This window comes from Rattus norvegicus, chromosome 9 (assembly GCF_036323735.1).
Source record: "Rattus norvegicus strain BN/NHsdMcwi chromosome 9, GRCr8, whole genome shotgun sequence".
NCBI lineage: Eukaryota > Metazoa > Chordata > Mammalia > Rodentia > Muridae > Rattus > Rattus norvegicus.
In genome coordinates, this window is record NC_086027.1 from 95,266,118 (window position 1) to 95,289,543 (window position 23,426).

The 23,426-nt window shown below is 54.4% G+C and overlaps 2 protein-coding genes across 6 annotated transcripts; one reads left to right on the forward strand and one right to left on the reverse strand.

Annotated features, from left to right (window-relative positions):
• Positions 1-1,299: 1,299 nt before the first annotated feature.
• Positions 1,300-10,391, reverse strand: Ecel1 (endothelin converting enzyme-like 1). 5 transcript variants are annotated; one of them, XM_017596615.3, is made up of 18 exons: positions 9,383-9,520; positions 7,571-8,455; positions 6,925-6,993; positions 6,705-6,815; positions 6,524-6,616; positions 6,237-6,361; positions 5,375-5,597; positions 4,839-4,937; positions 4,516-4,590; positions 4,281-4,384; positions 3,987-4,045; positions 3,857-3,908; positions 3,392-3,459; positions 3,107-3,231; positions 2,767-2,832; positions 2,288-2,383; positions 1,862-1,938; positions 1,300-1,722 (listed from the first exon to the last, which is right to left on the reverse strand). In XM_017596615.3, exons 2-18 carry the CDS (start codon positions 8,354-8,356, stop codon positions 1,623-1,625), a joined length of 2,328 nt encoding a protein of 775 aa, XP_017452104.1. In that variant the 5' UTR covers positions 8,357-8,455; positions 9,383-9,520; the 3' UTR covers positions 1,300-1,622. The 5 variants fall into 5 exon arrangements, with proteins under 5 accessions (XP_017452104.1, XP_063123736.1, XP_063123735.1 ...); XM_063267666.1 differs by lacking the exon at positions 9,383-9,520 and adding an exon at positions 9,609-10,391 and having other exon boundaries at positions 1,300-1,938; XM_063267665.1 differs by having other exon boundaries at positions 1,300-1,938; positions 9,383-9,521.
• LOC134480403 (uncharacterized) lies at positions 9,304-12,825 on the forward strand. The gene is made up of 2 exons (XM_063267916.1): positions 9,304-9,882; positions 10,376-12,825. The coding sequence occupies exons 1-2, from the start codon at positions 9,372-9,374 to the stop codon at positions 10,444-10,446; spliced, it is 582 nt and encodes a 193-aa protein (XP_063123986.1). The 5' UTR covers positions 9,304-9,371; the 3' UTR covers positions 10,447-12,825.
• The last annotated feature ends 10,601 nt before the right edge of the window (positions 12,826-23,426 follow it).

Below are 23,426 nucleotides of genomic sequence, written 5' to 3' on the forward strand. Positions count from 1 at the left end.
GGCATTCATAAGAGTCTATCAGCAACAACAGTGTGGGAGCTAGTGGGTGATACCGGGCCCCAGATTACCTACTTCCGGAACCATCTCTAGCTCAGGAGATTCATGTCTTCTCCCAGCAACCCCACTGATAGCCTCAGCAGGGTATGGTTGTAGCAGGGAAAGCCTGGCCTACTGCCCTGAGGCCTTCCTGAGCTGCATCCACAGTGGCAGAAGGAACTGGACCGCAGCTGGGGAATTTTGGTAGTGACTTGGAGACTGGGTCTGGAGCCCCAGTTCTCCCTATACCTAGGCCAGAAGGGTGGGGTGAGTCTAGGACATGGGAGGCAGGTCTCAGACATCAGTACCTCAAAATATCTCACAGGCGGTGGCAAGTATCCTTCTATCCAAGCTTCCCAAGGGGCATGGTATATATGTACCCAGTCCAGGAGAAAAGCTCTGGAAACCATTCCCGTGTGAGACTCACCTCCAAGGAACATGTCATGAAATGTCCCCAACAAACAGTTCTGAGCTGGTGTGTGCCCTCGGTAGTCTTCCCCAACAACCGGGAATCCTCTTGCAATCATCATAGACTAGGAGGAAAACTGGCCTCCTTGACTGGCCACTCAAGGGGCTCCTTCTCAGAACCTGGTCCCTCATCAGGGCCACATTACTGTAGCCCAAGCTGAGATAATTGGGACTTTTTAAATGTCACCCGAAGCTGGAAACACTGGTAAGACATTCTCTGAGCACACCAGCACTGCTATGATAAAGTGGAGATGTGCCATCAAAGGGAAAAACTACCGGAGAAAAGGCAGGCATTGGCTTCCTTCCTTATAGACGCAGGGACTGTCAGGCTGCCCAACATGGTGATCTCCTCACCTGGCACTGCGCCTCCACGACTGGGCACACCACTGGGCAGCCCAGGCGGAATCCCTTCCACCACTGGTTGCGCCTGGGGCCCCTCAGCTAATTGCCTACTACTTAGCTCACATAGCATCCCTCGCTCTAAGCTGTGGAAGGCCAGATGCTGGAGGCTGGCTTCGAGTTGATCGAACCTGGGGCCCCAGACACCTTCCCAAAGGAGAATCTGACGTTGAGGCCCAGCTGGAAGACTGAAAAAACAAACCTGGCTTTCCATTGCCAGCAAGTCCCTGTGTCACCCTAAAGTTCCTTCGTGCTATGGGGGACGGAGGAAGGCGATCTGGGTAGGGAGGAAGCAGTAGTTAGCAGAGAGGTGAAACAGAGGGGCTCCTAGCTGTGCTGTAGGGCTGCGCCTCCCACCCAGAGGGACCCTCCACCTCCACCTGTCTGGAGGCCACATATAGTACAGCAGCTTTATTGACCAGACTTCTCAGCAAGAGCACACACAGCAGTGGGGCCTGTACAGCCCAGCCCCAGAGGGGTCCAGCTGCCTAGAGCCAGGTGTGGGGACCTCAGATTTCCCCTTCGAGTGCACCCAGAACCCAGCCTCACCCCTACTCCAGGCCCTTGCTGAAGTGAAGGACTGCAGGGGGTGGGAAGAAAATCACATAAAAGTTGGGAAGGAAGATAGACCTGGAGCAGGGACATAGGGGACTGACGTTGCCCCAGCAGCTGGCAGAGGTGATCCGTGCAGGGCAGTGGGGACGTGCAGGTAGACAGGCTCACCACACAGAGCATTTATGGACAGGGTTCATGGGAGAGTCCTTGGGACAGTGGAAGGCCCGGCCGAATTCCTCAAACTGGGACACGCTACCCAGGACCCTGAGGTGGGAGAGAGACCCCAGCAGTGTGGGCTTCACTGGCCACCCTACCACTTCCAGGTTGACCCCTGACCCTTCTTGCCCCTCTAACCCCATGCAGACACAAGGAGGGGACTGCCCAGGAAGGCAGACACGCATACCGGTAGTGCTCAGGTGCGTGTTTGTCTGTCAGCACCTGCAGGTAGATGGACTGTGACCGTCGCTTGATGCACCAGTTCTGGGACGAACGGGAAAAGGGAAGAGGAAGAAATGGAGCCAGGTGTCTACTGCCTGTTCTCTGCCCTTTCCTCCACCCATAGGGCCCCAGCAGAAGCCATGGGACATCACCTCCAAGAGGACAGGCATTAGATGGATGGATGGATGGCTAGATGAATGGATGGATGGACGGACGGACAGACCGGGGGATGGATGGACAGGTAGGTAGACGGACAGACGGACAGACAGACAGACCGAATCTTGGGGATGCTCATGTGAAACCTGGGCAAGACTGAAACTGAGACTGAGCATGGACACTGTGTTCCCTACTCGGCCCCTTCCCACCTCTATCTGGTCTCCACCCAGCTCACCTGGGCAAAGGCAATGAAGAAAAGCTGGTTGTGGGTGTACTTGAGCCGGTGCAGCGGGTGTTCTGGGCCATGCTCCCGGACCCACTTCTGATAGGCCTGCGGGTGCGGAAAGCGGGTAGCCGCTGTGGCCAACGCCTGCGCTGCACACTGCCTCTTCTCCATCCTTCACTCGGTCTCCTCTTGGGAGACCCCCAAGTTCTCCCCCACCACCCCAGTTCTGTACCATCAGTTCTGTATTCCCTGCCTGTACGGCTTCCCACTCTGGCGTGTTGATCCCTCGATAGTGCCACCTTCTCCAGGTAGTCCTCTGTGTTCTCCCAGTAAGATGGTGTCTTGTTTTCTCCCCTCCACCCCGAGGACCCCAGCCTAGGCCAGAGCATCAGCAGGACAGGAAGGGATGGGCTGTGTCCCTGGTCTGGGGTTCTCATAAGCTCCCACCTGTCCCCCAGCAGAGATAGAGAGTAGGCTGGGTGGCTCACATAGTAGGCCAGCTTGAGGCCTCCCATGTCTGCGATGTTCTCGCCAAGTGTGTGTTTCCCATTCACCTGCGGAAAGGGAGAGAAAGAAGAAGCTGCATGGGGCCTGCTGGCCTCCCACAGATCTGGCTAACCTGAGCTACTGCATGTCCCCTTTTCCTCCCCTCACCCCTACACAAGTACCATGTGGACCTTTGAGAACTATGTGGCTGTTTGTGTCCATGGGAATCAAGAACATATGTGCATGTGCTTTATTTGGGTACACGTATGTGCACATGAGCATGCATGCTTCTAGTTTGTGGCCAGCCAAAGGGGCACTGGAGGTGAGGGTGGAAGGCCTCACCCGCTGGTTGTAGACGGTGAAGTTGTCATAGAGGCGAACAATGCACTCGGCCTTGTGCAGAAAGCGGCTGTAGGAGGCCTCAGTCCACCAGTGCAGCAGGTTTCCTGAGCGGTCATACTGTCCTCCTGTGAGCAAGGGCAATAGCCAGCGCATGAAGACCGAGCCTCACTCTAAGGGCCAAGCTGGGCACTAAGCCCCTCCCCTCCCACCAGCCAACCCCAACTCATCCTCCATGACTCCTCCCACTACTGTCCGCCCCTCCCCCAAAACCCTCTGAGGCCTTACCCCAGTCATCATAGCCGTGGGTCAGTTCATGCCCAATGATGGTACCGATGCCCCCGTAGTTCAAAGACCTGGACCGACAGCAGCAGGTTAAACCCTATCCCACCTGTCTTCTGAGAGCCCCACATTGCTGCCCAGGCTCCTACTGCCTCTGGAAGGTGGCCAGGGAGGCCCCAGAGATCTACCCATCTCCAAGACCCTCGGCATGTGTTCCCCAGCTTCCTCACTCTCCATGAAAGGGACCAGTGACCTGAGCTAGTCTGAGTGCAGGATCACCCAGATTACATTGGCCTGTGACCACGCCTCTGAGAGGCTGTCTGGTGAGGAAAGCCCAGCTCACTGTGGGCGGCGCCTGGGATGTAGAAGAAAGCCAGCTAAACATGAGCCTGAGAGCAAGCCAGAGAAGGAGCCTGACACCCACAGAGGGGGCTGATGGGCCCAGCTGCACCCTTTACGTTTCCTACTTACTGCGGGAAGTCTGGGTCATACAGGGTGGGCTGCAGGATGCCAGCTGGGAATACTAAGAGAAAGGCATGGTTAGTGGGAAACAGATCCACTTCCGGGCCCACCCTGGGCAAGGCAGGACACAACTTCTTACCCATTTGGTTCTTGTTGGGCAGATAGTAGGCATTGAGCGCCTGCGGAGGGAGCAGCCACCTGTGTGAGGAGGCCAGAGTCACCTGGAGGGTACACGGGGACTTCCCCCAGGATCCTCACACCCGAGCTCTCTTCAAGGGGGTCCTGGCATCTCGGCTAGCTTCTAACAGTGCATTCTCTGGGCTAAGCCACCACCTTACTGTCCTCTCTCATGTTTACACAGGCCCAGCATGTCAACACACCCTCTCCTCCCTCATGGCCCTCTTCGACCCATAGCTCAGAGCCGGGTACCCACGTGGATTTGTCCACCTCCTGTCGGATCTTCTTGACAGACAACTGGATGCTGAATCGGATGCTGTTCAAAATGTTCTTGAAGTAGGTCTTCTCGTGGACCTCAAACTGTATGGGGACGGGCAGTGCTCAGCCATGAGCTGGAGCAGGGCCGGGCCCTTTCCTCAGGAGCCATGATTTCTCCTCCAAGTTTGGTAGTGGGCTTCCCTGGGGCCTGGAGGTAGTGAAATCCTGCCTACCTCATACTCTTTGTCTACAGCCTCAGGTTTCAGCAGGAAGTCTGGATAGCCAACCATGACCATCATGTACTGGAGCTGCAGGCGAGAGATCAGAGCAAGGGGGCCAGGGCCTCAGGAGACAGCCTCCCACAGGCAAAAAACAAAAGGGGGAGGGGTGTCCAGTCTAGCATGGGTCTGGGACTGAGGGAGGACAGACCAGACTGAGTGATTCCAAGTCCATAAAGGCATCTCTGTATCTGTCCCCTTGTTATTCCCAGTGCCTGATACCCAGCAGGAACTCAATATTTGTGGAGTCAACAACCGGGACCCCAGCCCTATCTCACCTTAGCCCGAGCAGCTGCCTTGGTCTGGGCGTCCATCCAGTCCAGCTCCTCCAGGCGCTGGCCTAAGATGTACTTGATATCTTCCACCAGCTGCTGTACCTGCAGGGTCAGGAGTCAGGGATCAAGGGTCAACTAAGGAAGTCTTAGATCCGACCCCCAGCACTGGACACCGAAAGTATTCCTATTGTCTGGTAACACTTCTTCAGTACAGGGCACCAGGCTGGGGAGTAGGGCCCTACGCTCAGCAGCATGACAGCAAACCCCCTGCCTGGAAGGGAAAACCATCCCCACGCAAGTCTATACAGTCCTAAGGCCATGTCTCCTGAGCATGAAGGACCCTCGGGGGAAAGACAGGGCAAGCCACCTGAAGCTGACTGTAAGCAAAAGTCCCAGTGGAGGAGCATCCTAAAGCCTTGGACACAGCTAAGCCCCTCTACCCAACCTGGGACCTGCGCCACAAGGGGATCTGTGAGATCTTCCATTCTCTGCACTGAGCTCACCCCCTGCACCCCACCCTGGACCCCCGGCAGCCTGACCTTGGCTTTACTGGCAGCTGAGAAGTGTTCGTGTACAAAGAGGGCACCAAGAGCCATGCCGAAGTGGCGGTTGGCCTGGCCCAGGCAGACTCGGGCCAACTCCTGGGGTTTGTCATTGCCCTCCATCTCTTTGGCCAGCTCATGCAGTGCCTCTCGGAATGGTGGGGACAGGTGCTCACTCAGAACCACCACCACACGCCACACTAGGTAGTTGTGAAGGATCCTGGAGGCCAGGTAAAGCAGAGGGTTGTCTAGACAGATACGTATGTAGGTCATCACTGTCCTACCCACCTGTGCTCCCTAGGATAGGACTCAGTACCCACCCTGCCCCACTAAGGAGAAAGAGATCAATTTAGATATGCAGAAATCAGTTTGAAATGTCCAAGCCCCAGAAGCACACAATATGATTTTGCTACTAACAAGATCCATTAAGCCCGACCTTGATGGACTGCATTGTTTCCCAATTTCCCTTTTGGTGTGGGACACTGGGAACTCAGAAATGCATTCCTTGGTGGCTTTATTTTCCTTCCCTAGATGTCCAGGGTCTAGCAGGATCCCCCCCCCCCCAAGGATCTACGCATGGGCTGTAAATAGCTTCAGCTACATATCCCAAACTCTCAACCTCACCATCCCAGGAGGTGAGGGCAGCTCAAGGGGATCCCAGCCTACCCAGGCTCCCACAGGGAAGGAGTGAGCATATGACTGGAGGATCTAGATTCCCCTACCAGCGCTCCCACCTGCCTCCTTCTGTGTGGCTTCGGCAGAGACGTGGTTTACAAAGGTTACCAAGTGGACAGCTCCAGGGTGCTGATGGAGGGGCCCTAGGGCAAAGAGTGCAGGGATGGAGGAGCTACAGCCTCACCTTCGGGGTGTGGATCGGATGAGCTGGGACACCTGCTGCATGTAGTCTGTGGCCAGCAGCACCACCTCCTCCTCTTCAGAGAAGTCCTCCTGGAAGATCTGGTCCAGCAGCCATTTCCACTGCAACTGTGGGCAGGGAAGCAACGGGAGACAACAACAAAGGGGTCACAGAGAGGCAACAAAAGTATTGAGGAGCATGGAAGACCTCAGACGTACCTCAAGACCTTTGACTTACAGCCCCTACCCTGCCCCAACCACCACCCATTAGCCAGGTCTGGGGACACTCACATGGGGGGTGATCTTCTGCAGCTGCCCCAGAGTCACTTTGTTGTACACGGAGCTGACATCTCGACGGAGATCATCATATTCTGACACAGAGATCTGGAGTGGAGACCAGATAGACCCAAACCTGACCTATGTTCCCCACCCCTTGTCCCAGTCCTGGAAACTCCCAGCCCCTCCTGCTCACATTAGCTAGCCTCTGCTCCAGTTGAAGGATTTCCTGAGCCTTCTGTTCCACAGCGTCTGCACCCAGTAGTCTGAGTAGGCGCTCCATGAACACCTTGTATGCGGCCAGGACCTAGACCAGGACAAGAGCTCCTCAGTTATCAGGAGGGAGACACCTACCCCTGGGACACTCATTTCTGGGGCTCTTTCCTTCCCAGAAGCCCCAGCCTCTGCCTAGGCACCTTCTCACTCTCCTCATCTTGAGCTAGGTACAGGGTTCTCTCTGGCAGGGTGAGCCCGTCCTGGTCAATCTGGGGAGGAAAACGGGGATCCCAGGTCAGAAGTGCCAGTTTTTTAGCGTTTCCACTCAACTATCAAAGAAGAGAGGATGAACAAGTCAAACGTGAATCCGTTGTCACAAGCTCTAGGAGCATGAAAACCAGCCCCTCCCTCCAGAGAAGCTAGCTATTAGCCCGGCCTGAAGACTCCTTGGAGAGCCCACCCTCCACTCCTTCCCCAACAGCTTCACTTTCCCCACCTGTAGTGACACCGTAGGGCACTATATCCGGAGTTGGAACCTCTGGAATTCCTGGCCAACCCCAGCCATCCAGGGCGATCGCCTGCGGGCTTCCACTCCCCGAACCCCACCTGCCTGAGGGCTGGCAATTGCGGCTCCCGCAGTTCAGCTAAACACCGCAATTACTCCAGGGAAATTACTTGCGCCCTCCTCCCGCGCTCTGCCCCTGCGCGCCCCGCTCCTCCCCGCGCCCCTCGCTGTCCGAACCGTATCTCGGACGCAGGACCCAGGTCGGGGCACGCGGGGCTGAGGATACGGGGTCTCAGATGGGGTGCGAGGAATGTCGGGGGGCGGGAGGCGGGGAAACTCACACGGATGACGTAGCGCGAGGAGTTCCTGTCGTCCAGGCTGACTGTAAGCGAGAAGAGCGCGGCCGCGCTGTACACACCCTGTGCCTTGTACAACAGTCGGTTGAGGTCCCAGCGAGCCGCCCCCGGGCGATCGGCCGCGCCGCCTAGGTCCCAGCCGCCGCAGTCCTCGATGACCTCCAGCATGGGCCGCGGCCCGAGCCTCTCGATCTCGCGCATGTCGAGGCACGAGCGGAAGAAGGCGCGCACCTTGCGCTGCGCAGCGCCGCCCGGGCCTCCCGTGGGTCTCGCCAGCAGGCGCCGCAGGCGCTCCTCGTTCTGCTCTCCGATGGCCGCGATCGTGCCATAGGTGAGCTTGTCGTCGGGGATGGCGTGGCGCCGCAGCCAGCCCCCGCACGCGAACGAGTAGAAGTCCTGGCACGGGTCGATGCTGGCGTCCAGGTTGGCAGACAGGAAGCGGGCGGCGCGCGCGAAGGCCTTGCGCTCGGGGCAGCCCTCGGGACAGGCTCCGCCAGTGCCCGCCGCGCCAGGGCCCAGGTATTTGAGCGCCAGCATGGCTGCCAAGATGGCACAGAGGCCGGCGGCGAACACCAGCCCGGACAACAGGCACACCTCCCGTCGGTTCCAGCGCGGTAGCCCCGACCGGGCCCCGCTAGCACTGCGCCCTGAGCTCCTCGGGAAGCCTGGAGGTAGGGAGGTCCCTCGGGCGCCCCCGGTGCCACACCGGCTCACGTACTTGACTTCCTGGAACTCATCATAGTGCGCTGTCATGGAATACGGGGCCTCCATTGTGCCGAGGCTTTGGCTGCAGACCCCTTGTTTGGTCAGTTATGGGTTGCTTCTGTCTGCGGGCTTTCTGGTCGGCGCCCACATGGCCCTCGGTCGCAGCTGTAGGAAGGGAACATTAGAAGGCTCAGAGAGGCCCTAGAAAGTGAGGGGACCCAGAAAACAAGGGGTAGGGGTTAGTTTAAGAAGATGGAGGCCACCTGGGATCCACAACCAAGGATCCCATTTCACTCTGCCACCTTAGGAAGAAGGGCTCAGTTGCCCCCATCTCTTACTGGAATCGTAGCCCTTAACCTGTCTTCCCAGGTCTCCACAAGCTCACCACAGAGTAGGGATGCCCGGACATAAAGCAAAAGAGCACGGGGCACAAAGTGGGGCATCACTGACAACCTGTTTCCCTTGCCTGTGCCCTTCTTGCCCGTCATCCGCTCCAGCCAAACCAGGTGGGGGAGGGGGAAGCAGAAGCTGGAGAAAGGAGGTGTGGTCAGGGGCGCCTCTATGCGGACCCTGAAGCCTCCTTCAGTTCTCCGAACTAAAGAGCGACCAGGCACCCAAACTTTGTCCTCAGGGAAGTCTGCAGGACCACTCCCAAGCCACCCTCTGACTGTTTCTCTTCAACGGTCCCAAAGCCCACCAGCCCCTTCCCCAAGCAGCAGCCCTCTCCAGTCCCCATCTTTCCCCCACCCCCAACCCCCGACGGCCCTAATGGAAAACCAGAGACTGGTTTCATCATTGCCACCCATCAATGCCCCGGGCCATTCCTGGCGTCAACAGGTTCTCCCCAGAACCCAAAGTTGGGAGAAGTTTCACCCCCTTTGCTGCGCCAGCCCTGAGCTCGGAGTCTCCTGCGTCGCGCGGCGCAGTCAGCGGAGCTTGAGAGCCGAGTCCTGGAGTCGCAGCCGCAGCCGCAGCTGGAGCCGGAGCCGGGAGGACACAGACAAAGCCGAGAAGCTCGGCTCCGCGGCCGCGGTGGCCTCGGAGGTGGCTGCGATGATGGCCCCAGAGGCGGCGAACCGGAATGACACTTACCGGGCAGGTGCGCGTCTGGGCCGAGCGAGGACGGAGGGAGGGGTCGGAAGCAAATCCCGGCCTCAGCCAGAGCGGAGCTCGGCTGGCTGCGGCTCTCTCCGTGCGCCCGCCGCTTCCTCTGCCGCCGCGCCGCCCGCCAGCCCCGAAGGAGGGGGCGCGCCAGCGGCTCCACCCTCCTTCTCCCGCCCCCTGCACCCCTCCTTCTCCCTGCTTCCCTCTGGGCTACCTGTCAGCTCCAGCAGTGCGGAGGTGGGGATGGCAACCGCCGAGATACGCTCCTGAGGGTGGTGCACCAGTTTCAAGCTCCAGGACTCCGGAGTCCAGATCTGTCCCGGGAGGAGGAAGCACGGTCTCTTCTGATGAGGTTCCTCCACTTGGAGCCACCTACCAATCTGCGGTAAAGGGGCTGAAGCTGGAGATCTGGAGGCGAGAGGGCCGTCTGGGCCGAGCCCACAAAAGCTCAGTCCAGGAAGGATTCCAATGGACTGTGGGAGGCGCAGGTGAAGAGCCTGTTAGAGCCCAGTACTCTGTCATGCACCTTCAGCACCAGGACTTCTTTGTCCTTTTAACTGGAGCTCATGCCTGCCCCGTCTTGGTTCTGGTTGGTGCAGGGCCCTTATAGGTAGGCTGCAAGGAGAGGCTGAGGCTGTGGCCTTCTCAACCTTAGGTTTTCCTGACATCGCTGACAGGAAGTCCCAGACCCACATAGAAAGGCCAAGAAAAGGATGTAGGACGGGAGAGGGAGGAATCTTGCCCCATTTCCCTCACGGGACTACACGGGGTGAATTTGTCCAGCCTTCCACCCCTTCCGGTTGTACTTGCTTTTTTAAATGTTGGGGACCTCCCTCCTTCCAGGAGGCAGAATCGTCTTTACCTCTCCACTGTATCCACAGGGTGAAGCCCACATGTGACAGAGACCTGAGAGCTTTCTGAAGGACTGGTGCTCTTTCTGGAATCTGCTTTCTCTGCCTTGACTTACCTAATCTCTTTCAGTGTCCCCAGAAAAGGACCACACAGCCCCAGCAATCTCAACCCTCTGGTTCCAGCCTGCAGGCCTGGCCTAAGCAATGTTTCAGGCATTGGTGAAGACCCATGTGACGGAATCCATGTTGAGGTGGGACTGCAGAGACGGGCCCACCATCTCGTCACACTCCGGTCAGGATGCTCTTCAGTCAGCTACCCAGTTACTGGCCTTCAGCGGCCACCCCTACCACTCTCCTGCCCGTCCAGTCTGTCCACTTCCAAGTCCCACTCTCAGGGCTGTCTCTCACTCTGACCATCCTAGGGTCCTCTTCTGCCCAATGCATTCTTCTCAGGTCCTATTAATTCTACTGAGGAGCGATGGAATTACGCAAAACGCTGTTTCCGTGAGGGGGAGGGGAGGGCAGGGCGGTGGCAGAGTGGCTCTTTGTGCTTTTAATCTGCATTTTCCCCTCAACATTCCATCTCTAGGAGGATAATTTTCCAGCCTTTTCAGGCCCTGATTGGTATCATTTCTCCGGCAATGACAGCTTTTATTTTCCCCGAAATGAATGCCGTGAAATTTCCAAGAAATATAAAAATGGATATTGTCTCAAGGAGCCGACTACTCCAAAGGCAAGGCACAGAGGCAAACATGCTTCTCCAGGGATTCCCACAGCAGCCACAGGAAGATAGGGACCCCAGTCCTCAGTCCTTTTTTTTTTTTTTTTTTTTTTTAGTTTTGTGCTTCCTTCCTCTGGGGTCAGCCCTTGGACTCCCTTCTGGTCATCATTCACACATTCGGCCGCCATTGATCCATTCATCTGTCTCCCAGCCAGGTTCTTTGGGCCTCCCAATCTTCCTGTTCTGTTCGACATCTTATTCTCCACACTGAGCCCTGAGTGCAGGACCAGGGTCAGCTGAAGTTAGCTTAGAATTGGGTCCACTGACCTCTAGGTCCTTGTCACCCTGATGTGTCCTGTGATTAGGCTGTCCATAGAAAGGGTCCAATGACCCACCCCTTCTCTATCAGGCCTATCTTGCTCTATCAGTCTCTGAGGTTCTCAGAGATCCTCCTTTAGTTGCTATGTGCTCCCAGATCTGATAAGGATTCGATTGACAGGACGAGGCCATGCCTAGCTGAGTCCAGCAGAGCTGCAAACGAGGTTCTAGAAGCCCAACTTGGGAAAAGAAGGCAGGTGGCAGTCAGAGAAGGCACAAGGGGGTGCGAGGGACAGAAGAAGAGAGTTTGGAAGCAGTTCTCTGCCTCCACTCGAGCCAAAGTCATATCCCAACTACTCCGTTGATGGAGTGTCCTTGATGGAGTGTCATTGGGTCTGTGTTCTAAGGAAGGAGCCCCTGTAGCTCCATCTCTGGGGCAGCAGCATTCAAAGGACTCACGGCTACTGAGCAGGCACTAAGGTGCTGTGTGTCTCACCCTAAACAAGGGCCATATCCTAAAGCCAGACCAGCCAATCCAAGGCCCAGCTCTGGTCAGTGCCAGCTCACCTCTGTACCATGTGGGATAGAACCCTGGCCCCAGAAGTGGGACAGCTCTGGGCTCCACCACAGCCTCTCTCTGATCCAGCCAGTGCCCCCGTCTCCTAGCAGGAGTTGTTGTCTCTAGGCCACAACCAGTTTCCTGCCCTCTGCCTGGCCTCCCTGGGCTTATCCATCCATTATTCACAGCACAAAATGGATTTTTAATTTGAGAAATGAAATGACTCTCCCTAGTGGCTGGTGTGGCAGGAGGGGTGGGGGAGAGAAAGGTTGGCTCTTAGAGATGACTGCACGTTGCTGGCTATGGCTTTTCTTGATAAAATGAATGCCCACAGCAAGTGTTGGGGAGGATGGGGGGCCACAGATATGTGTCCCCCCACCCCCCCACCCATACCCATGCCTTTACTAATGCTGTTGCTGTCACTGTTTGAGTTAAGAATGCCCATCAGTCCTGTGGTGGCCCCTCAGTGAGGTCTGGGAGTAGCTAGAACCAGCCACCTAGTTGCTTTCTCTTGGCTGATCTGTCACCTTTCAAAGTTCTGGTCCTCACTGTCTGTTCATCTGGCTTCCCAGGATTCGGCCCCTCCAATAACTCACAGATCAACCTGGATTTTTAAATTGTATATTATTCATTAGTTAGTTATTGCAATAGGGTCTTATATGTAGTCCCTGGTCTGGAACCCCTGTGCTCAGGTGATCCTCCTGCTGCGACCTGTAAGTAGTCAGGATCACAGTTAGAGTCATTAAGCATGCCAGGCTATGAAATGGCTTTTCCCCCTTTTCCGAGATAGGGTTTCTCTGTGTAGCCCTCACTGGCATGTAACTCACTCTGTAGCCTAGGCTGGCCTCAAACTCAGAGATCTACCTGCTCCTTCCTTTTAAGTGCTGGGACTAAAGGGTACACCCCCACGCCTGACATGAAATGGCTTTTTAATTTGTGAAATAAAATGTCACTCCCTGGTGGCTGGGGTGACAGAGACCAAGTCTGAAATCTCCTGCACCCAATCTCTCTTAAGTCCCCAGTTGAGCTCCTATGTGAAGCCCTAGCTCTTCACTGACTTTCCCACTCGCCTCCAGTCTGCAGAACCCTGAGTCACCCCTCATGATGACTAAGCTTAGTCACTTTAATGTAGCCCTTAAGGCAGTGGCTTCCTCCCGTGTGTGTGTGTGTGTGTGTGTGTGTGTGTGTGTCTGTGTGTCTGTGTGTCTGTGTGTCTGTGTGTGTCTGTGTGTCTGTGTGTGTCTGTGTATGTGTCTGTGTGTCTGTGTCTGTGTGTCTGTATGTCTCTGTGTGTGTGTCTGTTTGTGTGTCTGTGTCTGTGTGTCTGTATGTCTGCCTGTCTGTATGTCTGTGTGTGTCTATATGTCTGTGTGTCTGTGTGTGTGTCTGTCTGTGTGTCTGTGTCTGTATGTGTGTCTGTGTGTCTCTGTGTGTGGGGGTGTGTTTGTGTGTGTATATCTGTGTGTGTGTCTGTCTGTCTGTGTGGTTGTGTGTGTGTGTGTGTCTCTATGTGTGTTGGTATGGCTGTGTGTGTGTGTGTGTGTGTGTGTGTGTGTGTGTGTGTGTGTGCTAGTATGTTCATGAGTATGTGTAGAGACCAGAGACCAAGTACTGGTGTCCTTCCTTGGATATTACCTACCTTGTCTTTTGAGACAAGGTCTTCTTGGTCTGGAGCTCGCCAGTAGACTAGGCTGGCTAGACATCAAGGCAGGGAACTTCCTGTGTCCCTTCCCTTCCTAGTATGAGTCTTATAAGCATGGGTACCACACCTAACTTTTTTAAACATGGGTTCTGAGAATAGAATGCTGGTCCTCATGCTTACCCAGCAAGCATCTACCCAACTGAGCTATTGCTCTCCAGCCTGGAAATCGCCACCTTTATGTCCCTCTCTGTCCTTCCCAGTCTGAGTCTCCCCGCCTGCTCTCTTTTCCCTATGTAACTCTGATTAAGTGTAATTTCCAGGACACAGGTGGCTCTCAGATGCCTCAGGACCCTAGTGCTTATTGACTGGAGCTTCCTTCCTCTGTCACCTCTTGGACAATTGTTGATCATCTTTCTGGTTTTTTGTGGGCACTCCCCAGTGACCTCTTCAGGCTCCAACGGCTTGGGGCATGCCCTCCCTCCCTGAGTCCCCACCATACTGTTCTTGCCAGAGTCTAGTACAGAGACTTGCTAAGTGGGTTCCAGGAATCCACCTGTACTTACTGATGCAACAAGATTACAGCATCACACCCAGCCTCTAGGGATTGAACTTGGGCTCTCATGCTTGCACAGAAGACATTTTTCCAACTAAGCCATCTCCCCAGCCCCTAGAACAATGTTTTATGTGAATAAATGTCTAACTAACTTTTAGTTTCAAATAATTTAAGCCATGCACATTTGTAGGGGACCGACCCGAAGAGTCTCCTTCCCATTGCTTCCCATCCTCTGAAGCCCTGCCCACACCCTTTGTGAGCCCCTGGTTTCTGAGGCCTCCTTGGTCCTACCCCACATCCTTGTTTATGGCAACTGAGTGTTCTTCCTTAAGTCCACTCTACTTTTGGAGCAGATCCACATCTGTGCCCAGAAATCCAGGCAAGAGCATCTTGAAGCTGGCTGGGGTCCAGAACTAAACCCAGATCCAAACCAAAGCAAGCTTCACATGTTGATCATACTGAGGGCAGGTGCTTTACCCAGAAAGCTCTGAAGGAGTCGGAGACCTTGTGGCTAGGACCTTGGCCTCCTGTCCAGACATCCTGCCTCCAAAGGCCTTTCCTGGATCTTCCTGGCTGGAGCAGCTCAGCCATCTTTCGTCAGCTGCTCTGGGTACATCTTGTACCGGATTTGTCCCTACCTGACATTCTCTTGTGACTTGCTCTGTTCCCAATGGCAGCCTCCCTTCCTCGGTCTGTTGGGAGCACCATCCATCCTGCCAAGTGAGGCTTGGGCACCAGGCTCAGGGTCAGTCTCAGGGGCTGGCTAGGCCTGGCTCTGACCCTGGATAGTCCAACCCAATAGAGCACACTAGGCAGTATCAACCAGAGGGAGAATGGATGTGGTATTGGGAAGCAGAGTTTGGAAGCCTGCAACTCTGACAGGTGGGCCTCTGGGGCTAACCATTTTGATGGAAAGTCAGCTCGGCTCTCGCAGCAGACAGGAACGAGAGCAGGGCATCGGGGGCTGTGTGGCATTGGACCTCACAACTTCGGCACCCTTTCCTATCAGGGCCACCATAGCCACTGCCCATTACTGCAAGGAGGTAACCAAAAGGACCCAAATGAAATTTTCCTTGGCTCAGAGGGTCTCCCAGTCCCCTCCCCCAGCACTTCATCATCATTTCAAGTGATTGGAGCTGAAGGTGATTGTTAGATAATTAAAGCTGAGCCACTAATTGTCCCTTTCAGGAAAGGGACTCTGCAGAGGGGAGGGGACACGGAATCTCAGGTGGCTATGTCTGGCTCTGGCCCTGGGTGGGGCTTTCTAGAATGTCTGAGTGTGTCCAGGGCAGGCAGAGACCTGGTAGAATGGAGAACCAGAACAGAGCTCAGGGCTCAAGGAGGCACCTGTGTCATACCATGAATGTCCATGCCTAGCTCTATGCTCTGCACCCACCCATCCAGACGTAGACTGGAACAGGGCTTAGCAAGGGTATCTCATTTACAGTATCCTCCGTAAACAAGAGGCAGGATTCCAGGACCCCCCAGGTTCCAGGCTGACCCCTGAGCATAGAACGTTGGTGGTAAATTCCTGCCCAGCCTTCATCCATTGCTGGCCCCTGAAGCGGACACTCTGGCCTCACAGAGTTAGCCAGCAACTAGGTCCATCAGTCTAGAATCCCGGTCACATCTGCGACTCCCATCAGACTGGTTCCAAAGTCCCTCCTGGAAAGATAGCCAGGACCTTTGACACTGTTGCCAAAGGAAGTTCTTGTTGTCTATTGCTGTCTAACAAAGCTGCCCCAAACAGTCATTAGAGCACAGCTGGACACCTTCACAGTCTCTTTGCTCCTGGCCCAGGTGTGGCTGACTATATTTTTGTGCTCAGTGTTCCACTAGACTTAGATCAAGGTGTCAACCTCGACTGTCACTCTCCCCTGAGGCTCAGGGTCTTTCCCTATGCTCACTGGTGGGGCAGAATTCTCTTCCTTTTAGCTAGATGCCTCAGGTTTCTACCTCAGGCTTGCTGTCCACTGAGGGATGCTAGGGACACCTGCATTTCTTATCAGCATCTCTAAAGCCAATAACAGGGCTTTAGAGCTAATCTGAACATCTACTGGATCACACTGAACAACCAAGAGAATATTCTGCTGTAAAGTGCTCACATGCTAGGTCAATTCATACTAACAATATCCCCCATTTTGAGGTCAACTCATTGGAATCCTCCTTGAGTCTTCAAAACCTTTTCACAAAAGCTAACGCCAACACATGAGCATCAAGCACTGACCTAACCTGGTTACATTGTTTGGCTTTTGTTTGTTTGTCAACTTTGAAGACACTGGGATCATCTGGGACGAAAAGACTTCAACTGAGAAAATGTGTCCCTTGGATTGAAGTCTGTGGGACATTTCCCTGATTAATGACTACTATGGGAGGGCCCAGCCCATTGTGGGTGGTGCTATCCCTGGGTGGGTGGTTCTGGGTTCTATAAGAGAGCAGAGTGAGCAAGTCATGGGAGCAAGGCAACAAGCAGCATTCCTCCATGGTCTCTGTTTCAGTTCCTGCTTCCAGGTTCCTGCTTGAGTTCCTGCCATGATGTCCCGAAGTCACGAAGGACTATAAGCTGAAACAAGCCCTTTCTTCCCCAAGTTGCTTTTGGTCGTGGTGTTTATCACAGTAGCAGAAGCCTAACTCTGAACCTCTAAGGCTAAGTTTATCTTCTTCAGTTCCCAGAATGATTCCAAGAGTGAGCACCATGATTCCCCTATTTTACAGAGAATACAACCAAGATACCATGAATTCCACAAAGCCACCCAGCCGATCTGTAGCCTAGTCAAGATGCAAGAGTTGCCCAGGGTCTAATCTAGGCTTTGCTGTGTGTTCTTTGGAAAATCGTGCAACTACTCTGTTCAATGAAAATCCTAAAATACTCACCATAGACAAGTAAGTCAGATTTCATGCTGACATGATAGAAGACCAGCGAATTGACCCACCCCTTCCAAAGTCATTGGCATGTGGCTGCTGGACCCGCAGCTGTAATACCTGATGAGGCAAATGGAACCTGTCCCTGATGCCCATCCAGCTACAGCCAGTCTGACCCCGCAACCCAATGACAATGCCCCCAGCAGCAAGGCTGAGAGGTCTCCCAGCATTAAGAACCCCAGGATGAATGGCCAGGAACTGCTGCTCTGCAGGCTGGCCTCTGGACACCTGAGTGGGGCTTGAAGCCCTCTCTCCTCTCTGCAAAGCAGTTCTGGGGAGAGAGGTGAGATGCAGAGGAAGCAATGGCCACCTGCTCCCTCCCCCATGAGAAAAGCTGTCAGTCACCCCCACGGTCACCTCCCCCACTTCCCGCCCCCGCCCCCACGCTTGAGCTGCCTCCCTCAGTAATGGGCTTAATCATAACATGCATTAGCTAGGGCCTGCTGCCTGCAATTACCACTTCAATCAGCCACCCACCACCCGCCACCCCCCAGCCTCAGGCCACCCATGGGGACATCCCAGCAGTACACCCCGCCTCCCTGAAAATGTAGCTTAGGAGCCCCAGACTGTGCAGATGGACATTGATGTGACCCCTGCAGCAGAGCCTTGGGGTGGGGCTGGCCAGCGGGCAGAGAGCCACATCTCAGGGCTCCAGGCAATTATTTTAAAAGCCCGTTGAGGGAAATGTGCTGCCTGCCCGGTGCAGTGTTGTCTTCCTGAGGTTATGTTGACCCAGGTAGCTGACAGGCTGCTAGCACACAGTATGTTCATGTGCTGGTTACAGCACACAGGCACCAGCTGGCACCAGGACATCGGGAACACATATACATGGTACCCACCTGGACCTCAAAGAGTTGGCTACTCGCTGTCCCTAAGATGTAGGCACAAAGCCTGCCCTTGGTTTTGGGGGCTCTTCCTATGCAGTCTCTTGCACTCTTTAGACCTAACCTCCTAGCGCCCACTCCCTCCTAGGGAACAAAGGTGCTGAATCGGACTGGAAGACTTCCCATGACATCCAGCCTCTGAGCTAGATGGGAACTGGAGAGAAGGGCAGAAGGCGGGCCTGGTGCGGGGAGTGGAGGGGGTGCTGTTGTGCTGTGATTCTCTCTAATTGCTGTTTTGCTGAGAGGTAATTAAAATGCCTTTTTATTTCACACGTCAGGGCCCTTGCCAGGCTGCAGAGAGGGCACAGGGGGGAGCCAGGAGGCAATAGAGAGCTAGGCACATGCAGGAGTCAGAGGGTGAAGTACTGAGCCCGACCAGCCTGCCAGGAGACCTCGGTCTGGCCCATGGTCCAGCCTATGAGCACCTGAGTATTGTCCAGATCACAGCCTGTGGAGCCAAGAAAGGCCATGATAATGAACACAGCACCAACCCTGGGAGTTTCCTCCACACAGGTGTTTGCTGGCTGTTCAACTTGCAAAAAACAACTACTCCTGTGGAGATACCACCAGTATCCCAGGAGAGAGGAAGAGCCAGGAACCCCTCCCTGGCTTCTTAATCCCTAGCAGGACAAGATCTGAACTGAACAGACTCTAAACCCAAAAGCATCAGATCAACGTGCCTACCCATCCAGCCACATACCTGTCTCCTCCTAGAGTTCCACAGCCCTACCCTGACTCTCCTTGGAGCCCCGGGGGAAAGGGCACAGTTTTGAGGTGCATGACAATATCTGCAGTCAGGCATCAATCCATGCACATCCCTCTAGACTGTGGTTACCTGAGGACAGACCCCTGGAGCAGAATAGTCACGACTTGCACTGGCCATAATCAGACAAGCCTAGCCATTTACCCAGCCAGAGTCAGGCTAGAAAGCAGAAGGTCCCCTGCCTTCTCCTAGGATTGCTGGAGACGGTGGATTAATAGCACATAGGCTTCAGTGGCAGGGGTGGAGGAGGCAGACCCAAGGCCAACTGAACCCCACCTCTGTGTTTCTTGTACTGCTCCACCCCACTTCCTATCTGCTGATTCTCTTCTTTCAATGTGGCCTGGTATAGCGTCAATCCATCCATACCTCCATCCCCTTCTCCACCACCATCAGTACCCCCATCAGTACCCCATCATTACCATCAGTACCCCCATCAGTACCCCATCATTACCCCATCAGTACTCCCATCAGTACCCCCACCAGTACCCCCACCATTACCCCCACCAGTACCCCATCAGTACCCCCACCAGTACCCCCACCAGTATCCCCACCAGTACCCCCACCAGTACCCCCACCAGTACCCCCATCAGTACCACCATCAGCTCATCTATTATCCTCGTCTTTGTAGAATTCATCATCATCTCTACCATGGGCATCAACATCCTGTCATCGCCATCCCATCACCAGTGCTAGCAACGCCGCCATCACCATCAGGACCCACCCGGTACCTAGCACTATCTAATCTCATTGACTTCTCAGAGTGAGACCTCTGTGATCTAATTTCTCAGGTGGACAGACCAAGCCTTGCAACCAAGGAGCTTACCTAAAGCCTCCAAGGCAGGATTTGAGTCTGAACTGCTTGACCCCAGTTCAAAGTTATAATTGCTACACAGCACCACTGTCGGTCCAGAGGCCATGTCAAAGGGAAAGGAAAAGAGCGGTCCATTAGGATTACTTAGGAAGCAACAGAGACAGAGGTGTGCCCATTACTTAGTTCAGTTTCCTTAGCAGACAGCCTCTTGTCACTCTAATAAATGCTTAACAGCCTTGCTCCCAGTCCTCCCCTGGCTGGCTTCACCAGAGCTACAGGGGAGGAATAACTCCAAGAAAAGCCACTGAGATTCAAGCTAAGGGAGTGGAGGGATGGCTCAGTGGTTAAGAGCCCTTGTTGCTCTTCCAGAGGACCTGGGTTCAATCCTCAGCAACCACATGGTGGTTCCCAGCCATCCAACACCCTCTTCTGATCTCCGCAAGTCCCAGGCAAGCACATGGCTCAAATACATCCAGACAAAACATCCATACACATAAAATTAAAGTATTTTAAAAGAAATAGGTAAGCTGAAGACCAGGGTTTTGTTTGTTTTGGAGTTTGTTTGTTTTAGAAATGCACCCATGCAGAAGCCAGAGACTGGAGTCATGTCACGTGCCTTCCCCAATTGCTTGCTGTGCTATTTTTTGTTATATGTATTTTATATGTATGGGAGTCCTACATGCATGTATGTGTATGCACAGTGGACTTGCTGGGTGCCAGTGGAGGTTGGAGGAATGCATTAGATTCCCTGGAACTGGAGAAACCACCATGTGGGTGCCAAGAACAGAACCCAGGTCCTCTGCAAGAGCAACCAGTGCTCTTTAAGCACTGAGCCACCTCTCCAGTCCCTCCAACTTATCTTTTGAGATAGACTCTCTCCCTCTTTGGTGCCGGGATTTACAGGCACGCACTGCTGAGCCTGTTTTTGCTTTTGTTTTGAACATGGGTTCTAGAGAACTGGACGGGGGAGGGGTCCCCTGTGTTTACACAGCGTGCAGTTTAACACATGAGTCATTTTCCCAGTCCTGAATTCCGGTTTTTGTCTCCAGTACAATGGAAGGCAGACAGCCCCATTTTGTGAGCCATGATCAGCTCTAGGAGGCACCGATCACCAGTGGTGGCCACTCTGAGGTTGAACTGTGTCCAGTTGGGATTGCTGTAACAAACACAGTAGGCCTGGGATACGTGTTTGGAAGGCTGGGAGTATGTATGGGTCAGGGAGCTGACATGGACAGGTTCTGCTGAGGACCTGTTCCTTTTTGTAGAAGGCAATCTTCCTGCTCCATCCCCACATGGTAGAGAGCAGGGAAGTAAGGCAAACCCATTCGTGTCCCATCATTAGGGATCCTCTCTCAGATCTGATTCCTCCCCAGCAAGACCATCAGTGCTGTGGTTTCAGACTATCATGTGGGAGGGAGTGCTTTCAGCCAGTTCATACAGACAGTGAGGTCAGTGGGTACTCGACAGCCCAGCCAGGCAACAGCCAAGGACACAGGGTAGATAACAGCCAAGAGAAAACTCCTTTCTTTCCAGCCTGCCAACCTTCTCTCCTCAGCCTCACCTGTCCTTGGGTCCCATTGACCCTGGTGTATTTGTCACTTAGGGAGGCTCGGGAGAGCAGTCACATCTTCAGCGTCTCATCATGTCCTTTGTGGTATGTTTTGTTTTTTGGAAGTACTGGGATGGGCATGTTTGGGATACTTGAGGGATAGTAGAGGAAGGATCAGGGATCCTGAGGCCCATCTACAGGTACTCCCCTCTTAAATCCAAGGATGACAACTTGCACCTCCTCCTGTCCATCATGGTAGCTCTGTGGTCTAGAGGTAAGTGATCCAGGAATGGAGGGAAGACGCTGGGGACCCCCTGGGTCTCTGCAGAGGACAGGGGATGCCTCTGTCTTGTGCAGCAGCATGGGCTCTGGGCAGGAAGGGTCTCAATTTGTGTCCCCCAGTGTGTCACACAGACGGAAAGAATGAGTAGAAACCTTAGGAGTAAAAGCCCTCCTCAGGTGGGTTGTAACCCCCAGTCAAGGGAGCTCTCCATCACTGGAGAAACTGACTGACATCTCAAATGAGATGAGAATGTTCTAGTTGAAATCTCAGCACCAGCATTCACTAGCTGTGTACAGGATACTTGGCCTCCGTGAGGCTTGTTGTCTTTATCTGAAAAAATGGGGGTGATAAGACCTCCCCTGATTTGCTGAGATCCGGAGGAGGGTACTGTCCAGGAAAGCAGAGAAGAGCCATTGATGAAGGCTGGGCAATGGCCCAGTGTGGGTGCTGTGTCTAGAAAGTTCCTCCTCCCAAGAGACCAGCTTCAGAGCAAGGTTAAAGAGCTTGGGAAAACAGCCCAGGCTGCATTTGGGGGACAGTGAAGTCTACAGAAACCAATGGAATCTGAGAGTAGGAAAGGTGTCCCCTGCCAACACTCGCTGAGCTGGAGCTCTCCCTGTCTCTCAGCCTTAGCATCCTCATCAGTTACGAGGGAATCCCAGCAGGGCCAACCTCTGAGGGAACTGTAGGATTCACACAAGGCAATGCAATGAAAGCTCTCGGCAGTATGTCAGGCACACCGAGGCAGGGACACCACACACACACACACACACACACACACACACACACACACACACGCCCATATGCACACCTGGCTGGCTTCCCTGAAGAAGCCCTGGTACCCCCCACCACCCTTAGCATCCACCTCTGGATGCTACAGCAGTCATGCTCATGGCTGTCAATGTTCCCTGCCAGCTAATGGACCAATTTTTTAGCATTACGGAGATTTGGCCAATTTGGCGGCCCTGACAGAAAGGCTCACGGAGTGAACAGTTGCCTGAGGGTAGGGTGGGGTGGGAGAGCTGAGGAGGATGGGAAGAGAAGGGGCTGCAGGCACTCCCCCACCTCTCTGCCTGCTCCAGCCTGGAGCCTCCTGGTCCAGCCAGGGGAGGTGGAGCTATTGGGGAGATTACAGAGATAATTACCCCCACTTACAGGCCCCTCCTGTGCTGAGCACTTTGCATATATTTTCCTCTTTTAATCCTCCATAACCCTATGAGGCCATTCCTATTATTTTTTTCCATCCTTCCTGATGTGGAACTTAGGCACAAGGTGCTGTGCTCGCTCAAGGTCATGCGGCCAGAAAGTGACAGGAGTCGAGAGGAAGAGTTGAGGTTTAAAGTCAGGCCTTCTCACTGTCACCATGCTCCATCGTGACTATAGATCGAGAATCAGGCCAGACACCCTTCAGCCATCTGCCCACCCCATCACCCATCACTCAAGGGTCTCAACCCCGAGTCACCATGTTCTAAGGGCTCTGTAGCTGGGGATCCCCTATGTGCCACCAAGGGGTCCCGATTTCCTTTTTCCATCTGTCTGAAGGTGTGCCCTCACATCTCAAAAAAAAATTCCTCAAGCCAGCATACTGCAGGGAGAGGGCACTGGTGCCTTAGCCTGGAGCTGGGCTTCTCTCTCCTGTCCAGGCTGGGCAGCATCCCTAACAATCTATGGCTTCCCAGGGCTGGTCCTAAGCAGTGCTAAGCTGCACTCTACCTCAAGCCCTGGGCTCGTATAAGAGCAGGGAGGCTGCGTTGCCAGGGGAGAGGGGGAGGGGGCTGGAGAGGGGGAGGGGAGAAGCCGCCACAGGCAGTGGGGAGGGGGCTGCTGGGCTCTGTGCATTAAGCGATCAGAGAGCACAATATTTCATTGCCGGCAATCGCAGCCAAGACATCAACTGCTTGGGGAGAGCAGCCTTAAAAGCCTTTTGATTTTATTTCTTCCACTTCATTTTTTTTTCTTCCCTTTCCTTGCTAGTGTCCTTGACAAGGCTCCCATCCCCCTCTCCTGCCCCTTCCCCAACCTGGGCTCTAATGCTCCTTAGAGTCTGGCTGAGAAAAGCTGAGCTTCCTCTTTGAGGCTTTTGCAAAGCTAAGCACCTCCAAGAGCTCTAGCCCAGTAAGACTCGAGACTTGCATGTGGCTGGGAAGACGCCTTGGCATACTTGTGTATGCCCCCC

Coding starts and splice junctions, on each gene's coding strand:
- Ecel1 (XM_063267666.1), bottom strand. CDS start 8,356: ATGGAGGCCCCGTATTCCATGACAGCGCACTATGATGAGTTCCAGGAA. Junction 6,362..6,523: donor TGCAGAAGATCACCCCCCAT/GTGAGTGTCCCC, acceptor CCCTGCCCACAG/TTGCAGTGGAAATGGCTGCT. Junction 4,046..4,280: donor CAGGAGGTGGACAAATCCAC/GTGGGTACCCGG, acceptor CTCCTCACACAG/GTGGCTGCTCCCTCCGCAGG.
- LOC134480403 (XM_063267916.1), top strand. CDS start 9,372: ATGACACTTACCGGGCAGGTGCGCGTCTGGGCCGAGCGAGGACGGAGG. Junction 9,883..10,375: donor ATGGACTGTGGGAGGCGCAG/GTGAAGAGCCTG, acceptor AATCTCTTTCAG/TGTCCCCAGAAAAGGACCAC.